Below are 21,455 nucleotides of genomic sequence, written 5' to 3' on the forward strand. Positions count from 1 at the left end.
GTCTACAGAGAAGTAAATACAGGACTGGATTCTTCGATTATTATCTGGAACCGACCACAGCAAAAATGATTTGCTCAAAAGTACTATCCTTGGGCTTTCCCCTACTTCTATATGACTTTTTGGCTTGTACTGAGTGCTATTAATAAGCTACAGCGTCAAAATAATCAGTGAAGCTACTTTTGTATGAATCACTGGAAGAAGGCCTTGTAGGTCAAATATATAAAACCATTTAATTATGTGGTAAGTATGCCAAACAAATACTGAAAGAAAAACGGGATTTACATGGTGGAATATTAAATGAACAGTAGGCAGTACTTGTTTTGATTAAATACTAAGTTGGTTGCAAGAGAACATTTAAGAAATCTTGTTACTAGTATCTTTAGCAGTTTAGCATTAGAAGCAACTTATAACACCAATGAAATCAATTATTCATTTACAACCATCCTCTTACTTACTTTCATTGAAGCTGGAGATATCCCCATGACAGGCTCAGAGATATGAATTCAGCTTACAGTTGGTAATTAATTGAACAGCTTTGAAAGTGACCACAAGAAAACACTTCCATCCACAGCACTGCCATTGTTCTCACAATTCATTTCAAAGGAAGAAGAAGATCATTATGCCATTAAACAGGGCAATTCATGTTTGCAAACGCTTCTTTGAGCACTGCAGTTCGTAGGAGTTATGGATTGAGGCAACATTTTTCAGATCAGACTTCAGCAGTTGACTGATGCATTTTGGAGAAAAGAAATTCATAAACGTTCATGGAAATTATGTAGGTGCATCAGTTCACATCAGGACATTCATATGTACAGTTTGTGTGTGTGTGTGTGTGTGCGCGCGCGCGCGTGCACACACCCACACCCACAATGCCACTGAGGAATATACTTAGCATCTCCCTTGAAATCAATTATGGATTAAGAAAAAACAGCCCACATAATTGCCACATAATTGGAGCCAAGTGAGAATTCCCAGGTAAGATCCTCCCTCCTTTGTGTGGGCAGGTAATCCCTCCCCTACCTGGCCTGGTCTCCTTGGCAACTCTTCCCCCAGGTGGGATTGGACAACTGACTGAGGTAGGCGGAGACCTCCAGGTATCCCACCTGAGGGAAGGCAAAGCCAAGCCTATGCTGTTGAAGCCACTCCAGATCTAGGGGCTGCACGCGTCCACGCAAAGGGCGCCCCCCGTTTTAAGCGGGGAGCGGTCATTGTCTAATTCTAAGAGAAAATGATTTTCTCCCTTCCAACTCAGCACAAAGCATAAAGGCAAATAGCCTATGCATCTTTGACAGAGAAGTCCCTTGTACGCTAATGCTTGAAAAAATCAATAGGAAATATGGGTACTAAACAAAAACAGCAGAACTAGAAAATGGAAGGGAAACTCTCTTACAAATCCTATAGCATTTTTATAGGGTTATTTGCTTGCTTTAAATTAAATTGTCCATCATGGTTACAGAAGGCATAGAAAGTAAACAGAGGCTTTTTTTTTAGGTGTAGTGTTTTTATTTCATCTGAGGCCTGACCCAGTCCCTTCTTTATACACACCACTGGGTACACACAGCAATATGTGTACAGGAGTGGGATCAGTAATTAAGGGGATTCTCTCACTAAAAGCAAACTATGCACAAGAGGAAAGAGAAGATGGGGCTGATGCCTGAATTATTCCTTTTCCTTTTCCTTCTGCATTTCTCGAAACTGAGTTTCTATTTTAGAAACTAACTTTTAGAAAAGTAATTTCCAGCACTCTTTAGTTTTGGAGTACTGCGTTCACTGGAAACAAAATATTTCCAGAGATTTTTCAAAAAATAAATTTGGCTATAAGTGTCATACTTATTATTTTTATAACAAGCATTTTTTTAAAAAACAAACAAACAAACTTCTTACGTAAGTCTTTCTTCCTTTAAAAAAAATAGATTTAGCTAATCCTATCCTTATGGCATCTGTGCAAACACTTATATCTAGTTCTGAGAATTGATTAAGGAAACCTATGCAACATTTCTGTACACGTTCTTGAAGCAACCAACCAGGGCGTCACGATCAGACAGAAAACAAAGTTAGCTATTGCATTGTGAAGAGCATTACATTCTAGACTGCCAGCAGCCTACGCAAGCCAGAGCACTGCGGACATTAGACACTGACACTTTAAATGCAACAACACTTTAGGTATTTTCACAGTCAGAAAACCATTACAACATGGAAACATTTTGGGCAAAATGAGACACAGCTTCCTACTGTTTTGTTATAGTTTTGTTAACACACAACTGAGGAGCATCAGAAGTGTCTTGTGAAAAGACTTGTACTCCTTCTGCAAGTATATCCCATTTCTCCCCAAACAGATGCAGACTATGGACTATATCGTCTAATCTATTGGTGGTCAACCATTTGAATGGTAGGTCACCAAGACCCATAAGTCTGCAGACTGGAAGCAGTGCAATCAGTAGCTGAAATTAAGAGTCACAAAGCTGTGTCTCTTTTGATGTATGAAAGCAATTGTTCTGCAGCCTACCACAGGCAAGAGCATCATTTGACAAATGTAAACGCAGCCATGGCTCAATAGTAGTTTCCTTCTGCACATAGAAAACCAGTGCAAACCTAGAGGGTATGGATGAAACACCAAGAGTGCAATCCTATGTATCATTACTCGGAAATAAATCCTATTATGTTCAGTGGGACTTACTCCCAGGTAAGTATGTATAGGATTGCAGCCTAAGAGTTTTATCTTAACAGGTTTATGTGTAATTAGGTATGTGTGACTAAGTAGGGGCAATCTCAGGAAAAACTAGGAGTGATTGTCTTCACCTGATCGCATAGTTGGCGTGGTCACAGATGTCAATTTGCTGCCACACATTAAAACTGGCACAAATATTATCCAGTTTTTTGTTTGTTTGGGTGGTGGTGAGGAAATATGTAAACACAATCTCTTATCATTATCTATATCTAAACCCCCTTGAGGTTAGAATGTTGCTTTTTCCACACATTTTGTGAAATTGGTGGGGATCTTTGCAAACAAGATATTATCAGTACTAAAGATATCAGTACTAAAAGGCAGCCAACTTTGCTATGAAATTCGTTACCTAAGTTGCTGAAGACTTAAAAGGCAGGCTTTCCAAAATATTGTCAGCTGATCATCCTAATGGCACCAGCTATTGTTCCTCGACTGTTCCAGTATTAGGCTACATTGAATAAATAGTTTAACCTCAGCTCTTCAATCAGTTGCTTGCAAAATGTTTCGACTCTGTGATTCACTTGTGAGGGCTGATGAATTTATTGAGCTCCTTTTCAGCATCTTGTTTATTATGTCCTTCCATGTCTTCTTGTACTGGTGTCGTAACAAAGAGTACACAAAGGGATCTGAAACAGCTTTGCTATAAGCCAGACACTTGGAAATAACTCCCCAGTGTGCGTTGATGGGGACTATGGATGATAATTCTACCAGTCTGTCAAGAAAAGAGTAAATATGATTGTCAGATAAACATATCAAGGACTAGAACCTCCTAATTAGACCAAAATTCAAACATTCTATTCCCACCAGCATTAAAGCCTCTGAGAATACTACAATTGCCCATAGTTATTGCTTGTCCACAGCATCTGGTATATAATAATAATAATAATAATAATAATAATAATAATAATAATAATATACTAGTTATACCCCACCCATCTCGCTGGGCCTCTCCAGCCACTCTGAGCGGCTTCCAAGACAATATGAAAAGCACAATAAAAGATCAAACATTAAAAATTTCCCTAAACAAGGCTGCCTTCATATGTCTTCTATAAATCGGATAGTTGTTTATTTCCTTGACATCTGGTGGCAGGGCGTTCCACAGGGAGCGCGCCGATACCGAGAAAGCCCTTTGCCTGGTTCCCTGTAACCTCACTTCTCTCAGGGAGGGAACCAGCAGAAGGCCCTCGGAGCTGGACCTCAATGTCCAGGCTGAATGATGGAGGTGGAGATGCTCCTTCAGGTATACTGGGCCAAGGCTATTTTGGGGTTTAAGGATCAGCACCAACACTTTGAATTATGCTTGGAAATGTACTGGGAGCCAATGTAGGTCTTTCAGGACTGGTGTTATATGGTCTCGGCAGCCACTGCGTCACCAGTCTAGCTAAATTGCTTCTGAAAATACAGGAGACACCCCCAAGGTGGTGCCCTCTGGATGCTTTGGACTACAATTCCCTTAGTCCCTGACTATTTGCCATACTGTCTGGGTTTAGATGGGACTCAACAACTAGAAGACATGAGGTTGTGGAAAGCTGACATTTAGTTAACTTGATTGTATATATACAGATACAAAAAACCAAAAAACCACCCATACTTTTATATCTGAATATCTACATCACCAACATGATATAGTTAGCACATATAAACAAATTGTGCTTATTGTCTCTTTATCTACTCAAGTACATAATCGTATAGGAAAACCATACTGGGGACTGGCTATTTTAATGGAGATAGTTGCAGCCATCTCTATAAATGTACCTTTCCTTATTTCAAGAAAAAGATTATCCAGAGAAATGGGTATAGCTGACTCAATTGCATTTGAAATAATTCCCATGTGAAGGAGCACATTTATTATTCATTTAAAATATGCTGCTTATCTTTGTAAAACCAAGACAGCTTCAGTTAATTAAAACACTATACAAGATACCAAAAACATATAATAAAAACAAGACTAAAACAAAACAATTTCTGTTGGAGATGGGGGGGGGGGAGGTTTTGCTTGTCTCTGAAAAGGCAAGCTAGCACGAAGAGCAGTGAATTTCAGAAATGGTATTTTGAAACTGGTTATCCATATGCAATTTTCAGGATTGGCTTCAGGACCTGTGGGGAAGCAGGTATTTGAAACCCCCCACCTCCTAATACTTCCTGAAAAATCCCCATAGCAATGTTGTCTCTGTGAACATATATATGTCACTCAAGGAATAATTCTGAGGACCCTCTGAACTGGATAATGTTCTCTATCCTGGGCTGACCTAGTGAATTGCTGGAGTGTGCACTTGCCTACATAAACTACAGTGGCCAGATACAAACAAGGACAGGGTTCTGCTGTTCTAATAGTTTGTATGGCAAGGTACGCCTGTTCAATTTCTTCTTCTTCACAAGTATTTAAGGGGTGGGAGCCTGATGCTTCCCCCCCCCCTATCTTGTCATCTTAATATAAACTGAGAGTGGGGAGGAGAGAAGAAAACAGGACATTTTTGAACCCTTGTGGATCCTTCCCCCACATAGATGTTTCACCTGTGTAGGGAAGAGTCATGCCCTAGGTGAACACTAGTCCCCTTGCACACCATTACTGCTAGTGCAGAGGTAAATCAGAATGGACGCAGGAGCTGAGCTTATTTATAGGCACTGTTACCCAAGGGGAACATTTGAAGGTAATGGTATACTATTGATTTTAAAGTGAACAATTAGTTCCACTTTCTTATAATTACTTTCTGTCAGATTCCAGATGGGATTTTTCTGTCACATGCTATGAGTGCCACTCTTGTGTGTAAGATCTCCATTAAGAAGCATTTCAATTTATGCAGGCCATTCTGTGGTTTTTTTTTCTAGAAAGGCTTTCACTGAATAGGTTAAGGAAGTCACAATGTAGGAAAAAGCATAATTCATACTCTCATTGCTATCTGAATACTTTCCCTGCTCGAAAGGTAGAGTTATTGATATTCTGATGGAAGTTGATGAAAGCTCTGTGAATACCCTGAAACACTAAGATGCAAAGTGGTTTATATCTTACTTGCTATCAATCAATGTTATGAATTCCAACTAACCTTTTATAAAAGAACATCGAGAAGAAATGGCCTTCAAAGGTGAGGGGGAGTTTAGACACTTATTACTACATTTCCTTGAGTGCCCTTCCTTTCCCCTCAAATTTTCATACCATACAACACTTGGAAATACAACTGATAATGTTTTTATTTTTAAATTGTGTCTGTGTCTTATATCCCACTGGATATAATTTATATATTTGCACTCTAATTGAGATAATTAGCTCTACGTGCACAAGCATATGCTGATGGACTTAAATTAGATGCTTATCCAAATGCAGGTGTCATTTACGGAACCAGGCACAGTGTGCCCAGGCCATCAGGATGGGGAGAGGGAAGGAGAAATAAGGAGAAATAATGACAAGGGATCACAAGCACGGGATCAAAATGGCCCCAACATTGTTGATTACAGATATCAGTAGGTTTTGGCATAAGCATTGGGTGAATATCCTGAACCAGCTAACCCACTGGGGGGGGGCAGTCTTTCACACTAGAATCAATGGACCTTGAATGTGGACATATTAAGCATATATTGAGTCAGACTGTGAGTTCATCTAACCCAGTATCGTCTATACTGCCTACACTGACTGTCAGTGGCTGTTTAGGGTCTCAGACAGGGATCTTTCTTAGCCCAACCTGAAGATACCAAAGATTGAATCTAGGTCCTCTTGGGTACAAAGCATTATTATTTATTAAATTGTTTATTAAAAGTGTTAGCTGCTTTATCTTGCTCAAGGCAACCCAAAGCGCTTTCAACCAGACAAGCACATGCTGTTTTGCTGAACTACATCCCCCCTCCAAGTATTTGATTTTTATTTAATAAGCACTTCTGACTATCCATCTACTAAAAAAAAATGGAAGTGGAAGAAAGGTGAGTGACAAGCTTCCTACAGTCTTGACTTTTATCAGGGCACTGAACATTGCTGTTAATCCCACTCCAAGTTTAATGGGTGCCAAGATATTATCATTTTTTCCATGAAGCGCTTGGTCAAAAATAAATCAACACATTCCAAATGTTCAGAGAAGCTAACACAGCCTTTTAGCTCATTCCCTCTTATGTTGCTTCTGAAGCACAGTAATCCACATTTCAATAATTCATTTCCACCAGGCCAATTTTGAATGAGGTTTATAAATGCAGAGGGTTTTTTCCCCTTTTCCTTCTTGCTTCTTGCCTGCAACATAGCAACAAAGCAGGGGTTTCTGTGAACCTCTCTGATACTGGATGCAAAAATGTTCATAATTCAACAAGGAATGTCATAATATCTATTATTTATTTATTTCACAATTGTCATTCAAAATTAACATTGTTGTGCATCTTCTAGCACTTATTAATCAGGAATAAGCTGTGAACAGCAATATTGGTTTTGTAGCTCCAGGTCTGAAAAACTGTGATATGACCTGTTTGTGATCAACCTTTCTCATAAGACTGATGCATCTTAAGAATATGGAGAGGCAACCTCAAATGTTATTCCACAATGGCTTCTAAATGTTGGGGTGGTGTGCAAAAAAAGGGGTATCACCAGTTATAGCTGAAGGGGGCCAAGAAACATTGTGGAAGAGAGTAGATACAGTAAATGACAAAATTCAAAGGACTCTTGGATATTATCAGAATTAAATTGCCCAAACAGTCTTTTCTGTTCATGGGTGTTTTTTTCAAGAAAAATGTGTTGGGATTACATTTTTCTACCTCATAGTAATCAGATACTGTGGGTCCTGAATGAAAACCCATGCAGTAAGCTCTTCTCCTGTTCAGTATATTCTCTTGCGTTACCACTCCCATTGAGCTTTCTGTCCATCCATCCATCATACACCGTGGAACAAGTCATTAGTATTCTGTCACTATTAAGCACATTTTGCGCTGTTTTTGTACTTTGGCAAAACTTGGAGTTTCTTTAAAACTGATGATATCTTCCCCTTATGCATAGAGGATGCCATTTTGATAATAAGGACCAGGACTCAGAAAATGCTGGCAGTCCCTTCATTCAAATGCTTGCTGTAAACTTGGCACACCTGTGTGCATTAATTTAAAGTAGCCACCATGTGTCCCAGAACATCTGCTCTGCGTCGCACAGCACAACATACCCACTGAAATGTGCGGACAACATTCTGAATTCTATGTGATCTTCTTTGATGAGAGTCTCACTGTATTCTCCTTAATCCATATCAAAGACTTTCCCATTGGGATGCTGGATTTGATCCTTTTCACTAACAAAACTTTGGCCACAGTTGGGACCATAAAATGTGGGCACCTAAGATGGCAACGCTTCTCAGCACAGTGAAAAATGCTTAGCATAATTTTGACAAGCAGAAGTTTAATCGTCTGCTGATACAAATAACAGGAGTGCGCTGCGGATGGAAATGAGAAAAGACTAGCTTAAACCTACCTTGTGATTACATATGGCGCAAAACAGAGTATAAAAGTGCCAATGAATGTACTGATCTTCTTGGTTGCTCGTTGTCTCCGCCTCTTCTGTTCTTCTAGGCATCGCTCTCTTACACTGTTTTTGACATAAAAACATGAATGCAAATTATCATTTCAAACAGCATTTCATCACCTTGACTTAGAAGCCATGCTCAGGCGTTTGCCTGAAGATGCACAAAAACAAAGAGCGCTGACACAGAAAAAGGGGCTGAGGGGGAGCAAAGTAGCTCACATGGCCTTGCTGAGTCAGGGGGTGGGGAAAACCAAACCTGAAAGCTGACTATAACCCTCCAGAATTCTCTGTCTCATCCTTGGAATTCTTCCCAAGCTACACCATTCATTGGCCCTGCTTGGTGCCCCAAATGTGTTTGCCTTTCTGGAATGTGTCCTTGAAGTCTGATAATGCCTCTTGCTGGCCTGCATGGAGGAAAGGTTGGGGTGTGCAGGTGTGTGTAGAAGACATGCCTGTAAGCATAGTAGAGGGCTCCTCCAAAAGCAGCCCAGGGGGAGGATTAGCTATAGCATGCCCCACCCTGGTTGCCCAGTGAGACCTTGGATGCTTGCCTTGCACCACGCCGGGGCTCAGTGCTGGGTTATTCACATGGAGGGGGGCTAGGTACCTCCCTGACAGAGTGTCATTCCATTAGCAATGGCTGGTGGAATGAGGAACAGGATCCTCGCCCTACTGCCATGCCAACTCTGGTTTCTACCATAGTCATAAAGATTTGGCCTGATTTTTACTCAACCCTGCATCCCACCTTAGTTATTTCACTGGGCCACAGATTGTGCCTGCCTAGGCAATCCACCTTTGTGATGGATTGGGGCCTAATTTTGCCAACTACTATGGCAAGTAGCCTCATGGATTTGTAGTGAAATGATTATTTGCTTTAGATTAGAGGAATTCAATGCTCTTTTAAAATGTGACACTCAGCTAGGACATAGAAAATGCATTGATACAAGCCCTTCTGTAGATTTCGGTAGTTTGGGGAAAATTTTCACCTAACTCAGATAGGAGAATCTTTTGAGCAGTAACATATTCATCTCTTAATATAAGCCAATGCTTTAAAACTATACCTTTTCAATAAGCAGGCTTCTGGTAAGTAAACTGAACATTTGACATGCTAAGGAAAAGATCATATTTTGGAAAATTATTAATACATTCTTATAGTTGTAATTCAATTAACAACATAGGTGAAAGAGTTTTGAAATCTGAATCTGATGTAACTCAAAGAATTTCAGGCGGGGAGCTCAAGATCCAGATAGAAGGATGCCACAAGAATCCTTGTGGGAATTGCACAGTGGACTTTCAAAATTAACTTGGGTTAATCCAACAGAAAATGTATCTAAATTCAGTACTGGTGACAAGAGATGCTTCCTTCCCAGGCTAGTAACTTATTTAATTGGTATGAGGGGGAATTGGCATACCCTCCATGTGTCCTTATTTTCCAGGGACAATCCCGGAATCATGAAAGGCATCCTGGCTTCTGATATGGCCATGGAATGTCCCTATTCCCCCTGCCAGTGCCACCTCCAAACTCAAGGAGGAGGGTGAGCCAGTGGCAGAAGAAGTGGTAGCTACAAGCTGCCCACCTTCTCTCTTGGACAAAACGGTCCACCTGCTGCCTCCTCGTCAGCTGTAGGGTAGCTGGGAGGAGGCAGGCAGACTCATTGGAGGCCCTGCAGTGTGTCCTGCCCCGGCTGGCCCCACACCTGGGCGCAGGGCACACACGCCGCCCCAGGCGCCCGATTGGCTTGCTCTGCTGCTGGCCAGCTCTGAGGTGCAGGAAGAGAGCAGGCTTGCCTTGGGCAGGAAGAAAGGGGAGTGTAGCACAAGGAGTCTTTATTTATTCATCTATTTATTTATAAAATAAAAATCGGGATTAAGGGGTTTTCTCGGAGTGGTATGTTGTTTCCCATTGGTGTGGTTGTGGTAGAAATGCTCTGTAAGGTGGGGGAGAGAAAAAATGGGGGTTTGAGGAGGGTCAGTTGCAGGAATGAGGGAGAAATGTCCCTATTTTCATCCGAGGAATGTTGGAGGATATGCAATGATGGTACCATTGCATCGAGGGAAAGGGATAAATTGACCTGGCCTACATACTGTGGTTCTCCTCCCCTCATCTCATGACTGCTATTTAAAGAATAAAAACATGCACTTTAAAAACTTACACACATTTAACGTCACATGAATTTTGGCCTTAACGCAAAGTATTGAATGAGGTTTAGGGTTAAAGATGTGGAGACCATAACCCCAACCTGCCGTATTTTGTGGTGTCCTTGCCTACATGCTTGCTCTGCAATCTACAAAATCTGAACATTTATCCAGCTCCCCTCAGGCTGTCATACATCGCTGGAAGACCATGGCCAGGTTGATAGGTTAGAAATTGCACACGCCTGACAAAAGAAGAGACTTGGCTGTGAGCAGAGCACTGTGAATTTTGAATACTTAAATAATAAATGATCGTATATTATTGTGCTGTCCAAATGAACTGGGTTTTTTAATGCTTTCATTTAATATTTCTGTTAATCATTGCTAAATGAACACTACCATGTCTGACTTCTTTCTTTGGGATGTTATTTGAAGAGCCACGAGGGGCAAAAACACCTTGGAGATTGAATAGTGTATATGATTTCTATGTTGCTACATTTGATGCAGGAATATTGAATATACATAGCATGCAATTGGCCTGAGGTGGTCCAGAGTTGAGCCAATTCTGGGCTGTTTTCAGCCATGTGAAAAGCTATTAGGGTCTTAAAATAGCCACGATGTCCTGATAAAACACTTGGCTGAAATCAGTGCTATTTCTGTACGCAGAGTAGAAAGGTAGCTGAAGAGAATCAAGCCTTTTAGTTCAGGTTGCCTTTGACATTTAAATAGGGTTAAATGCAACTCTTTAAATCAGTCACACGTATTACATTAGTCATTTATTTAGGTGTGATGGCATAATAGATTGCTGCCCCTGAGCTGCTCCTTTCAGAATTGGATCTCAGTACATTTTGAGCAGGTTTGCAGGAAGACTGTGGACACTTGCAACATATGTCTGGGCAATGTGTAGGGCCAGAATCTTACTCCGCTGATTAAATCAAGAAATGTCTACATGACTGATGATGCACATTGATGGAAAGAGGTAGAAAAATATATATGCTATGCTTATTATTCCCAAGCCAGTCTCCGTGCAATAGATAATTTAACAGATCACATTTGCCTGATTGACGTAGCTTTTCTTGGAATGAGCTGGAACAGACTTGTTAATTTTGGGTAAATTATGAATGCTTGGGCCAGGTTTAAGAGCAGATGACCCAGGCGTTACCTGTTTCAGAATATGACTCCTGTAAACATGTATATATTGCTCCTGAAAGGGACATGGCTGCATAGATGATTTGGTTCGCTATTTACTATTTTGTCCATGCTGTGCTTCAAAGCAAACGTGTGCCTACAATATTGACTGGATGGTTCATATAGGATATAGTAGTTCATATCCTGAGGAATCTGAGCATAGATCTTGCCAAGCTGCCTTATTTGCGAGTATCTTGCCTGTGCAATGGGCTCATGGGGAAAAAAGCTGTCCCATGAGCCCTTGAAAAAGGAAGGGAAAGACTATATAAGCCTGCTTCCTCTGGTGCTCAGGGCCATGTTGCCTTGAGAGCTTCCCACCCACCTCCCCTTGGACTAGAGCCTTCCCTGAACAATTTTGGGTTGCTGGTTGTCAGGGCCAGAAGGGATTTGTTTTCCCTCTCAACCTGATTGGCACCCTGTGCTTGGTTTGGGGTATCTACCTGGTTGGAATCTGCACTTGGTTGCCCAGTGAGACCTTGCTTTTTTGGCTTACGTTTTGGCAAGGTTCAACACTAGCCAACTCCAATGGAACGTGGGTGGTGCTGTGGGTTAAACCACAGAGCCTAGGACTTGCTGATCAAAAGGTTGGCGGTTCAAATCCCCGCGACGGAGTGAGCTCCTGTCGCTCGGTCCCTGCTCCTGCCAACCTAGCAGTTCGAAAGCACGTCAAAGTGCAAGTAGATAAATAGGTACCACTCCGGCGGGAAGGTAAATGGCATTTCTGTGCACTGCTCTGGTTCACCAGAAGTGGATTAGTCATGCTGGCTACATGACCTGGAAGCTGTACGCCGGCTTCCTCGGCCAATAAAGCGAGATGAGCGCCGCAACCCCAGAGTCGGTCATGACTGGACCTAATGGTCAGGGGTCCAATAATAATAATAATAATAATAATAATAATAATAATAATAATAATAATTTATTATTTGTACCCCGCCCATCTGGCTGGGTTTCCCCAGCCACTCTGGGCGGCTTCCAACAAAGATGAAAGATACACTAAAATGTCACATATTAAAAACTTCCCTGAACAGGGCTGCCTTCAGATGTCTTCTGAATGTCAGGTAGATGTTTATCGCTTTGACATCTGATGGGAGGGCGTTCCACAGGGCGGGCGCCACTACCGAGAAGGCCCTCTGCCTGGTTCCCTGTAACCTGGCCTCTCGCAGTGAGGGAACCACCAGAAGGCCCTCGGAGCTGGACCTCAGTGTCCAGGCAGAACACTGAGAAGGTTCAGCACTGGCCAACTCCAATGGAATGGGTTTGGGGCGGTGCAAGCCTAGCGGACCCATCAATGTGGGGTTTGTGGAATGATGTACCGATCCTGGCTTCAATGCCATGCCAACCTATGCCTGATCCAGCAGGCTTATGACTTCTTATGGGAAAGACCAGAGATTGTATCATCTCCAATGCACTTTCAGTGAGTGCAGCAGCTCCCATCCCTACACTAGCAGAACCCTGTGAAGGTGCCCTCAACTAACTCCAAGCAGCTGCACAGATCAGGGGTTAGGGTTGTTCTGCACCTCTCTAAAGACTGATGCAACCATTTTCATTTTTTTCCTGCATCTCCTTGAAATCTATGCTGCGTAAATGTTCATAGGGGGTAGGGTTCATAGACTTTCCTTTTTAGGCCTGGAATAGTTTAAGATGCTATCATCTCTTGGAGCAATAGGCTTGTGTAACAAAAATAAAATGAACCTTTGAGATGGTCACAGATTTCTTTTTTTCTGTCTAAAATAGGAAGTACAAAATGCAGAAGAGCTGTTGCGGCAGCTGAGGTCACTTGGCTAGCCGGAGCACACTGAAAACTCCGATAAATGAAGTTAGTTCAAGAAGGAGGTTACAAGATCATGGCAATTAGCATCCATGTTTTGCTCCTTAGACTGGCTAGAGAACATAATCTTGTTAATATGTGACATTTCTTTCCTTTTGCTCTGCTCAAGCCGCACAAAATGCCTGCATTTTGGCAGTGCCGTAAACATAACTAGAAAAAGAAAAAGAAAACCACACAAGTGTTAATTGGATAGCCAAGTCTTTGCAGGTGTTTTCCTCGCAAGAACTCTTAGCGGCCAGGCATAACATGTTTAAATATTGTGCAATTGGCTTCAACACCCAGTTAGAACTACTGTAATGTGCTCTCTGTGGGCCTGCCCTTTAAGACAGCTTGTAAACTGCTGGTGGAAAGCAAGACAAGCTCCTGTGCTTTTCATAGTTGCGTAGCACAAAGAATTTCATCAGGTGTAAGGAAAGTGCCTTGTTGAACAAAAGTGAGTGTATACATGGTGAAGTCTGCATGTGGCTGCTGTGTCTTCAACTAGCTTTTATGTATGAGAGATTGTTTGACACAGGAACCACACCCGTGAAGGCTTTCATTGGTGCCTCTGGGCAAGTGCCTCAGACCCAGGACTCAGCTACACAGCAGCAAATACGTCTTAGATGTGTTGTAAAGTGCAATGTACAAATGTGACACTAGATGGCGAAAGTGAGCTATGCAAAATTCAATGTATTTTTCAAAACGTTTTTTAAAAAAGCATTTTCACAGCGTTCAGATCAACTGTTAGTTCTCTGTTTCATATCATGAATGAATTTAGTTCTCTGTCTTCTGGTAAAACTAAATCCTCAACTTCTTATTTGGCCAGCTAGAAAGTTCATTCGCAGGAGATAACCAGTAATTGCTTCTGTTTCAAGAAAATTCTGAGTTTCGTACGCAGCTCTAGCATTACATCTCCAGCATAAATTCTCTGGGCAGCTAATGAAGTTTTATAAAGTAATCTTTACAGCTGCATTGGAACTATGTTTGCTTGTTTATACATATGGATTATTTTGTTTGTTTGTTTGCTTATTATTTACTATTATTCTTACATATAGATTATTTATTTATTTATGGAACTGTTTTTAATTGTTTCTATACTTTTCTTGTTTTGTAACAGTTTTATTTCCTTATTTCTTTTATAATGATATATTTTATTTTTGTAACCTGCTCTGGGATCTTATGGTTAAGGGTGGTAAGAAATTAAATAAATAAATAAGAATGCAGGAACATAACAAGAGCCTGCTGGATCAGTCCAAAGACCCATTTAGTCCAGCACTCTGTTCTTACAGTGGCCAACCAAGATATCCATGGGAAGAAGCTTTCAGGTAACAGACTTTCCCAACCCTATACAGACACATCACGAAATTGAACCTAGGATCTATTCATAAGCAAAACATGTCCTCTACTATTGAGCCACAGCCCTTTTCTGAAGCTCGCTGCTTTTCAACATTACCCAAGTTCTTTTCCAGACATATTGGAAGAGCCCAGGATCTTTTATCCTTGAACCATTCTGAAGGCTTGGAAAGGCTATCTCCTGCTTTCTTCCATTCTTTCTACCCACCCCTAGGTTTGTATCCCTTAGCGTTGGGGTACAAAGCATCTACAGGGGCAAAATAAGAGGGTAGGTAAAGTCTAGCTCAAACAGTTTCTCCCGCTTAGATTTCTTTGAAAAAAGAAGAAAGAAAATGCAAAATCTAACAGATTAGCCAAATTGAGTTACTCCATAAGATTGTGTGTGTGCGTGTGTGTATGTGTGTGTGTGTGTGTGGGTGTGTGTAAAAGACCAGATGGAAACAAATTCCAGGGGAAGTAGATGCTCACCACTCATGGAGGACCCTCACAAGTGGGCTTCTCCACACCGTCAGATTTTGCTCAGATGCAAATCTAATAGATTCAAACTATTGCTTTATTTAAATACCGCAGAACTTCTACTGTTCAAAACCATGTTTATCTGAATTCATGGTGTTCCTTATGTATGATCCTTATAATTAGCTGTCTATACAGTTCTGTGTCTGCATGTTCCTGTGAAATCAAAGCTCCCATTTGAACAAACTTTAGATAGTGTTATTGAACGCCTCCCAAATCATATGGAGAAGGAAATCTGCATTATACTGCAAAATGTCAATGATCCAATCCAACCTTTGCAAAACCTATATCCATAAGGGTTTTTTTATTTCTCAGTTATCTCATTTATATACTTTGTTCTTGCTTCCCTTCAAGGTGTGGACTGAAAATGTGCCTAAGAGGCACAGAAATGCTGTGAAATATGATTGGTGATGAAAAACATACAGATTTCAATGGCATTTATGCCACCACATAACAAAAAAGGTTAGTCCTACTGATCAGCTTTGATTTAAGCTTCATTACGTGGAGTGGGGGCGGGGGCTGGAAGGTGGAGACAACTAGTGCTTTTTTCTGGGGGTACACATACCCCTAAACATTTTGTGAATCTAAGTTTGGCCTCATTGAGGGGCAGTATTTCAATATGAGTAGGAAAATGAGAGTACCCCTAAACTTTTTTTAAAAAAAAGAAAAAAAAGCACTGGAGACAACCCAAGCCCATTTAAACCCCACCTGTCCAAACTTGCTAGCTTGATGACGTGAGTATTGGAAAGCAAAAATAAGGGCATAATCATCTAAGACTTGTGTACGTGGCCCCATACTCACTGATGAGCACTGTGGCTTTGTTGACTTTTATGCAGCGTGGGCTATGGAGTCATGCATTCAGAGGACAACTAACCGGCTTATCCTTAATGTGATCACTAAAGACCCCATGCTATGGCTGAGGAAGACCATAAGTAAGGCTTCACTCATCTGGTGCCTTCCATATGTTTTGGGCTCCAACACCCATCAGCCCCAACCAGCGTGGCCACTGGGCAGGGATGATGGGAGTTGTAGTCCCTAATGTCTGATGGGCACTAGGCTGGAAAGGGTTGATATAGGAGTTTTTGATAAGGTGATGCCGTCGAGCTTAGCTGCAAAGCTACAAGTGAGAGAGATCTGAGTTTGGAAAGTCAGAAGGATCAGTTTTCTTCCATTTCCCTCTGATCATAAACCAAAGAGTGGGAGACAGAAGTGTTGAGTGAACCTAGAGCTGCCTGAGTCTTTCCATATGCCTCCCAGTCATACTGAACGGAACTCCTTGGACCATTCCAATTTAAGGCACCATAAGGCATCTTCCTACTTAACATTGCTCAACTGCCGGTTGCTGCATAGCCCTAAACAAAAGGCTTGTAAATGACTTTGCACCATGATGTACAACCAATTCTGGAGGCGGGGCAGGGGGAGACATATCCTGACATCTGGCATAACATCATTCATTCTGGCTGCACAAATTTGGTCAATGTTTCCTTTATAAAAACGACTTTTGGGAAGGATTTACAACTTACCTTAGGTGGTATGCAGGGAGTCTGGTATTACAGAAAGACTATAATTAAGGACATTTACGGTGATATAGTGCATATTAGCCTCCCATATTAACAAGAGAAGGAATGTAAAATTTATAACACCTGGAATTAACCATGGTTACCAGAAGTCACACTTTGAGCAGAATGCTACACTTCAAAAATAAACTCCTATTATCCATGTAAAAATAAGATCCACTAGGAAATTAGCATAAGGAAAGATTTGGTTTTTCAGAGACTTGAATATTTATCACTTTGCTCTATCCGTTTGCTATTTTGATACTGATTGGTCACAGACCACCCAGTTTTATTTTCAAGCTAAATGAAATATATATCAAATATCAGTGAATGTATTTGATATATATTTGATAACAGCTCTTTAAAAAGTACAGTCTGATATGCATTTACTAAAAAATAAGCTCCTCTCTTCCTCTAGTGCAGCCAGAGGGGGGAATTTAGAAGCTTACACTTCTACTTTAGACTAGCTGCACCTATGCACTATTTCTGAATCCAGGCAAACTGCAGTTTGTCCTATGGTTAGTTGAAACATGCTATTGTCCTGATTTAAATTGGCAACTGCTTTTAGCCACAGTGAAGACAGGTGCTCATATTAATTTGTAGCTTTCATTCCCTCTCCCTCAGTGAGGCTAATAGTGATTTAAACTGGAGAAATGAACCTGAAGGGATGGCTACAACTACCCCCTGCTGTGCTACAGCGTTTGTATCTCACCTTTGCCCTTTTAAGCCCCCACAGCTATTTCCAAGTAAATTTGAATCCATTCACTGGTCTGCAATGCCATGTATAGATGGGCCATAAAATATTGGGATATGGATAAGGCAACTCCCAGTTTGCATCTCACCTCTGCCGCAAACTCACTACAGTGGTACCTCGGGTTACAGACGCTTCAGGTTACAGACTCTGCTAACCCAGAAGTAGTACCTCGGGTTGAGAACTTTGCTTCAGGATGAGAACAGAAATCATGTGGCGGCAGTGGGAGGCCCCATTAGCTAAAGTGGTACCTCAAGTTAAGAATGGTTTCAGGTCAAGAACAGACCTCCAGAACAAATTAAGTTCTTAACCAGAGGTACCACTGTACTCAGACTTAGGTAAACCACTGCCACGCAACCAGGGGATATAGGGGTGATTATGCTGGTCTGCCTTACTAGGCTGATATTAAGGTTATGAAGTAATGTTTTGAAGACTTTTGAGCTCTAAAGTGTTATATGAATACTATTACTTTCTATTTATTTCATCTGACTGTGCACTTTTTTCTTTTCTTTTTTACTTTCTTGAGACCATACTGATTCCATTATTAATATTATTTTTATATATGAACATGAAGAATCCTGCTAGATCAGATCAAAATCCTCTCTGGTTCAGCATTCTGTTTCTTACAGATGCCAACCAGATGCCCTTCAGTGGCCCAAAGTTGAAAGTGAGCACAGATGCTCTCTGCGCACTCCTGATTACCAGCTCCTGGCATCCAGAAACATGATATTATAGCCATTATGACTAGTAGCCCTTATTCTCCAGCAATTTGCTGGATCCCCCTTTAAAGCAAATCTAAGTTAGTGGACTTGCCTACTTCATGTGATAGTTTACCATGTGCTAGTTGAAGAAGTACTTCCATCTGTCCATGCCAAATCTCCCATAATTCATGTTCAGTTGATGACCCTGGGTTCTACTATTATGAAATAAGGATAGATACTTATCTCTATTCACTTTCTCTATACCTTCACTGTATACTTTTCAATGCCTGCTGAAGAAATTCTTATTTAGGCAAGCATATTCAGATGTTTCAAAAGTTTGTATGAGTTTATTTTAAAAAAATAGACTACTGTATTCTGGTTTCAACTTTCTGTATGCTTCAAATTATGGCTGTATTCTTTTTTAGTGATAGTTTTATTATTTCAACTTATTGTGCACTGCTTTGAGGGTTTTTTTTTGTACAATCAAGTGGTATGTAAATTTTATGAAATAAAAAGAAAAGAAAATAGCATGCAAAATTATATATATTCCCATCAAGTCCTTGCCTCCCCGCCTCCTCTCCCTTGACCAGCTGCTATTACTCACAGTGAAGGGAAAAGATAGGCAGCTACATTACTTTGTTCCTGTCTTCCACAGGTTCTAAATGATTGAAATTTAACTCAGCCTTTTTAGGAAGCCACCACACCGCATTACTATTGCCTCATCAATGTATAGATACAGAGAGGGGGGTGGGGGAGACAGAGAGAAAAATTATGAGTAGCTTCGTAGCTGGGACCTTCATTAAACCCATCTCTCTTTCCTATATTCTTCCGGTGAGGTTTCCCCCCCACCCCCCACATCCATGCATTCCCACTCACACCAGAATCCTTTTTTCTCCCTGTCACATACTTGGTTACACTTCTCCCTTCTTTTTTCTCCCCCAACTGAAAACCTCAAGAAACTCATTGTACCTTCATCTCCCACAAGCAAAATCTACTCTAGCAAAGTCAGTCAGATGACATTCCACCTGTCAAATCTTCTCACATCTGATATCTAAACCTCCACTACAAAGATCCCCTGGTTATATTTCTTCTTCATTCTCTGTGACATTCCCTTTTGTACCTCCCCCTAGTTATCCCTCCCCATCCTAGTCATTGCTTGCTTCCTCTCCCCTCCCTTGTCTTGAGACTCCCATACCTAGAAAATATGGGTTGATTTAAGGTCTCTCGAACAAGTCTCAAGTCTCCTTTGCTTGTCAGTACTAATTTGAATCTCAATGCTATTTTGGATGTATTTGTACCTAGTTGGTTGCTCATGCTTCTTTTGGAAATATTATTTCTCTGGGCATGCTTCCTTCAAGGAAAATAAAGTTATTGACTCCAAAGTGACATTCACAAAGTCACAGAAAGCAGAATGGTATTCAGTGTGCTATCTCCCCACTGCAGTTTTAAGGAACACAAGGAATTTCAGCCTGATCCAGTTCATCAAACACCCATGCACGTTACTGATTAACTTTAATGAACAGGCATGATGAATCTGTTCATGGTAAGTGAAAACAGCAAAGATTCAAGCACACTACCTGAAAGGACATGTATGCACATGCAAACCTTTTGATTCCACTATAGCCCTCAAACACAGCCAAGTTTTCCTAGATGACATATTTTGCTCTTTGCAGGATATAATTGGCAATTAATTTTGTAGCTACAAGGAGACCTGAGAATATAAGCATGCAGATTAGAATTAGGCAAGTGCTACATTTTTTTTTTAAAAAAAGTATTACAGATGGATGGCAATTGAGTCTGATAATGAACATAATCTTGTCTCTCCGCAGGTATCCTCAGAAGTGTGTGCCCTTGGCAGTCAAGGACACAGGTATCTCCTTACCTGGGATGGATGTCCACCAGCAGCACGAGGGTCTGCATAGTGATCACGTCAATCCTTTTACAGTGAAAGCGTGCCACCTTCAGCACTTTTAGATATGTGAAACACAAGACTACGAGGGAGAGGAGGAAGCTGAGAGAATGAAAGACCCCTGTGAAAACCACAAACTGTGTCCTGTCCTCCAGTTTCTTGTTGTAGAGGGTGCAGGAGGCATAAAGGTGATGGAAACCCACCCAAGAAAGAGAAGTTGCCACTATAGGAAAAGACACTGAATGCAGCCATGTATAGCTCAGTATGAGAGCAGCATCTTTGTAGCGCATCTTGGAATGGTAGTTGAGAGGAAACACCACCGCTATCCACCTGTCTATGCTTAGAGCTGCCATGCTCAGCATGGAGCTGGTGGTCAAGAAAGTCTCTAAAAAACCCACGATGTGGCAGAGCTGGTCTCCTCCAGGCGGCTTCTTGTAAATGATCCCAGCCAGGGTCAGGGGCATGTTCAAAACAGTCATCAACAAGTTGCAGAAGGTCAGGTTGAGGATAAACAATCCTGGGACTTGCTTGCGGATATCTGCGCTGTACAGAAAGCAGATCAGCACCAGCACGTTGGAAAGCAGTGAGACAAGGATGAGTACCACAATCAAGAAAGCCAGGATCACTTCCCAAATGTTCATGGTGCCTCCATTCACAGGAGGAACATTTCCAAAACTGCACCCAGCTGGCATCCAGAAAACATGGTGTGAGGCACTCTCACACCCTCCTCCTCCTCCCCAGCCTGCTCACACTCCTGCATGCCCTCAGTATTTTTAGAAGAGCTGCAGTTTTTTCCTCTCTGCTGCTGCTACTGCTGCTGCTTCTTTCCACGTCAACGCTTTTTAGAGACATGCACAAAAAGCATTGGGAATGCCTATCAAACTATGAGGAGGGTTTAAAAAAATATGTATCTCAGCAGCACCAAGCCACGGTCTCCTTCTAAAGAAAGCAGGATGTTCACAGGAGCAGTTCGTCCGAGAGCCCTGATTATTGGCTTCCCAGCAATTCAACCAGTGTATTTATTCTCTTTACCTCTTTTCCTCTGTCTCTCTCTTGCTCTCTCCACGCTCTCTCTCCCCCCCTCCCACCTACACGCTTCCAGGCTGACTAACCTGCTTTTATGATCACAGATAAATCCCCCATTAATGGATTAAAGCATGCACACTGCTGGTGATTTGCTGGTGTGATTGACATACCAGCTTCCTTTCCCTTTACCCCTTTGCATCCCTCAGATGATATCCCCCTGATATCTGGGGATCTTGGAAGTCTGAAAAAAAAATCCCACCCATCCATTTGATATCTTTAGCAGTTACTTTTCAAACAACAGATGCTAAAGCCCCATC

The 21,455-nt window shown here is 41.4% G+C and overlaps 1 protein-coding gene across 1 annotated transcript; it reads right to left on the reverse strand.

Moving 5' to 3' along the window:
- Positions 1-1,214: 1,214 nt before the first annotated feature.
- Positions 1,215-21,176, reverse strand: GPR26 (G protein-coupled receptor 26). The gene is made up of 3 exons (XM_083741482.1): positions 20,086-21,176; positions 8,151-8,264; positions 1,215-3,437 (listed from the first exon to the last, which is right to left on the reverse strand). Exons 1-3 carry the CDS (start codon positions 20,802-20,804, stop codon positions 3,206-3,208), a joined length of 1,065 nt encoding a protein of 354 aa, XP_083597608.1. The 5' UTR covers positions 20,805-21,176; the 3' UTR covers positions 1,215-3,205.
- Positions 21,177-21,455: the final 279 nt, after the last annotated feature.

This window comes from Podarcis gaigeae (assembly GCF_964106915.1).
Source record: "Podarcis gaigeae genome assembly, chromosome: 5".
Classification (NCBI taxonomy): Eukaryota; Metazoa; Chordata; class Lepidosauria; order Squamata; family Lacertidae; genus Podarcis; species Podarcis gaigeae.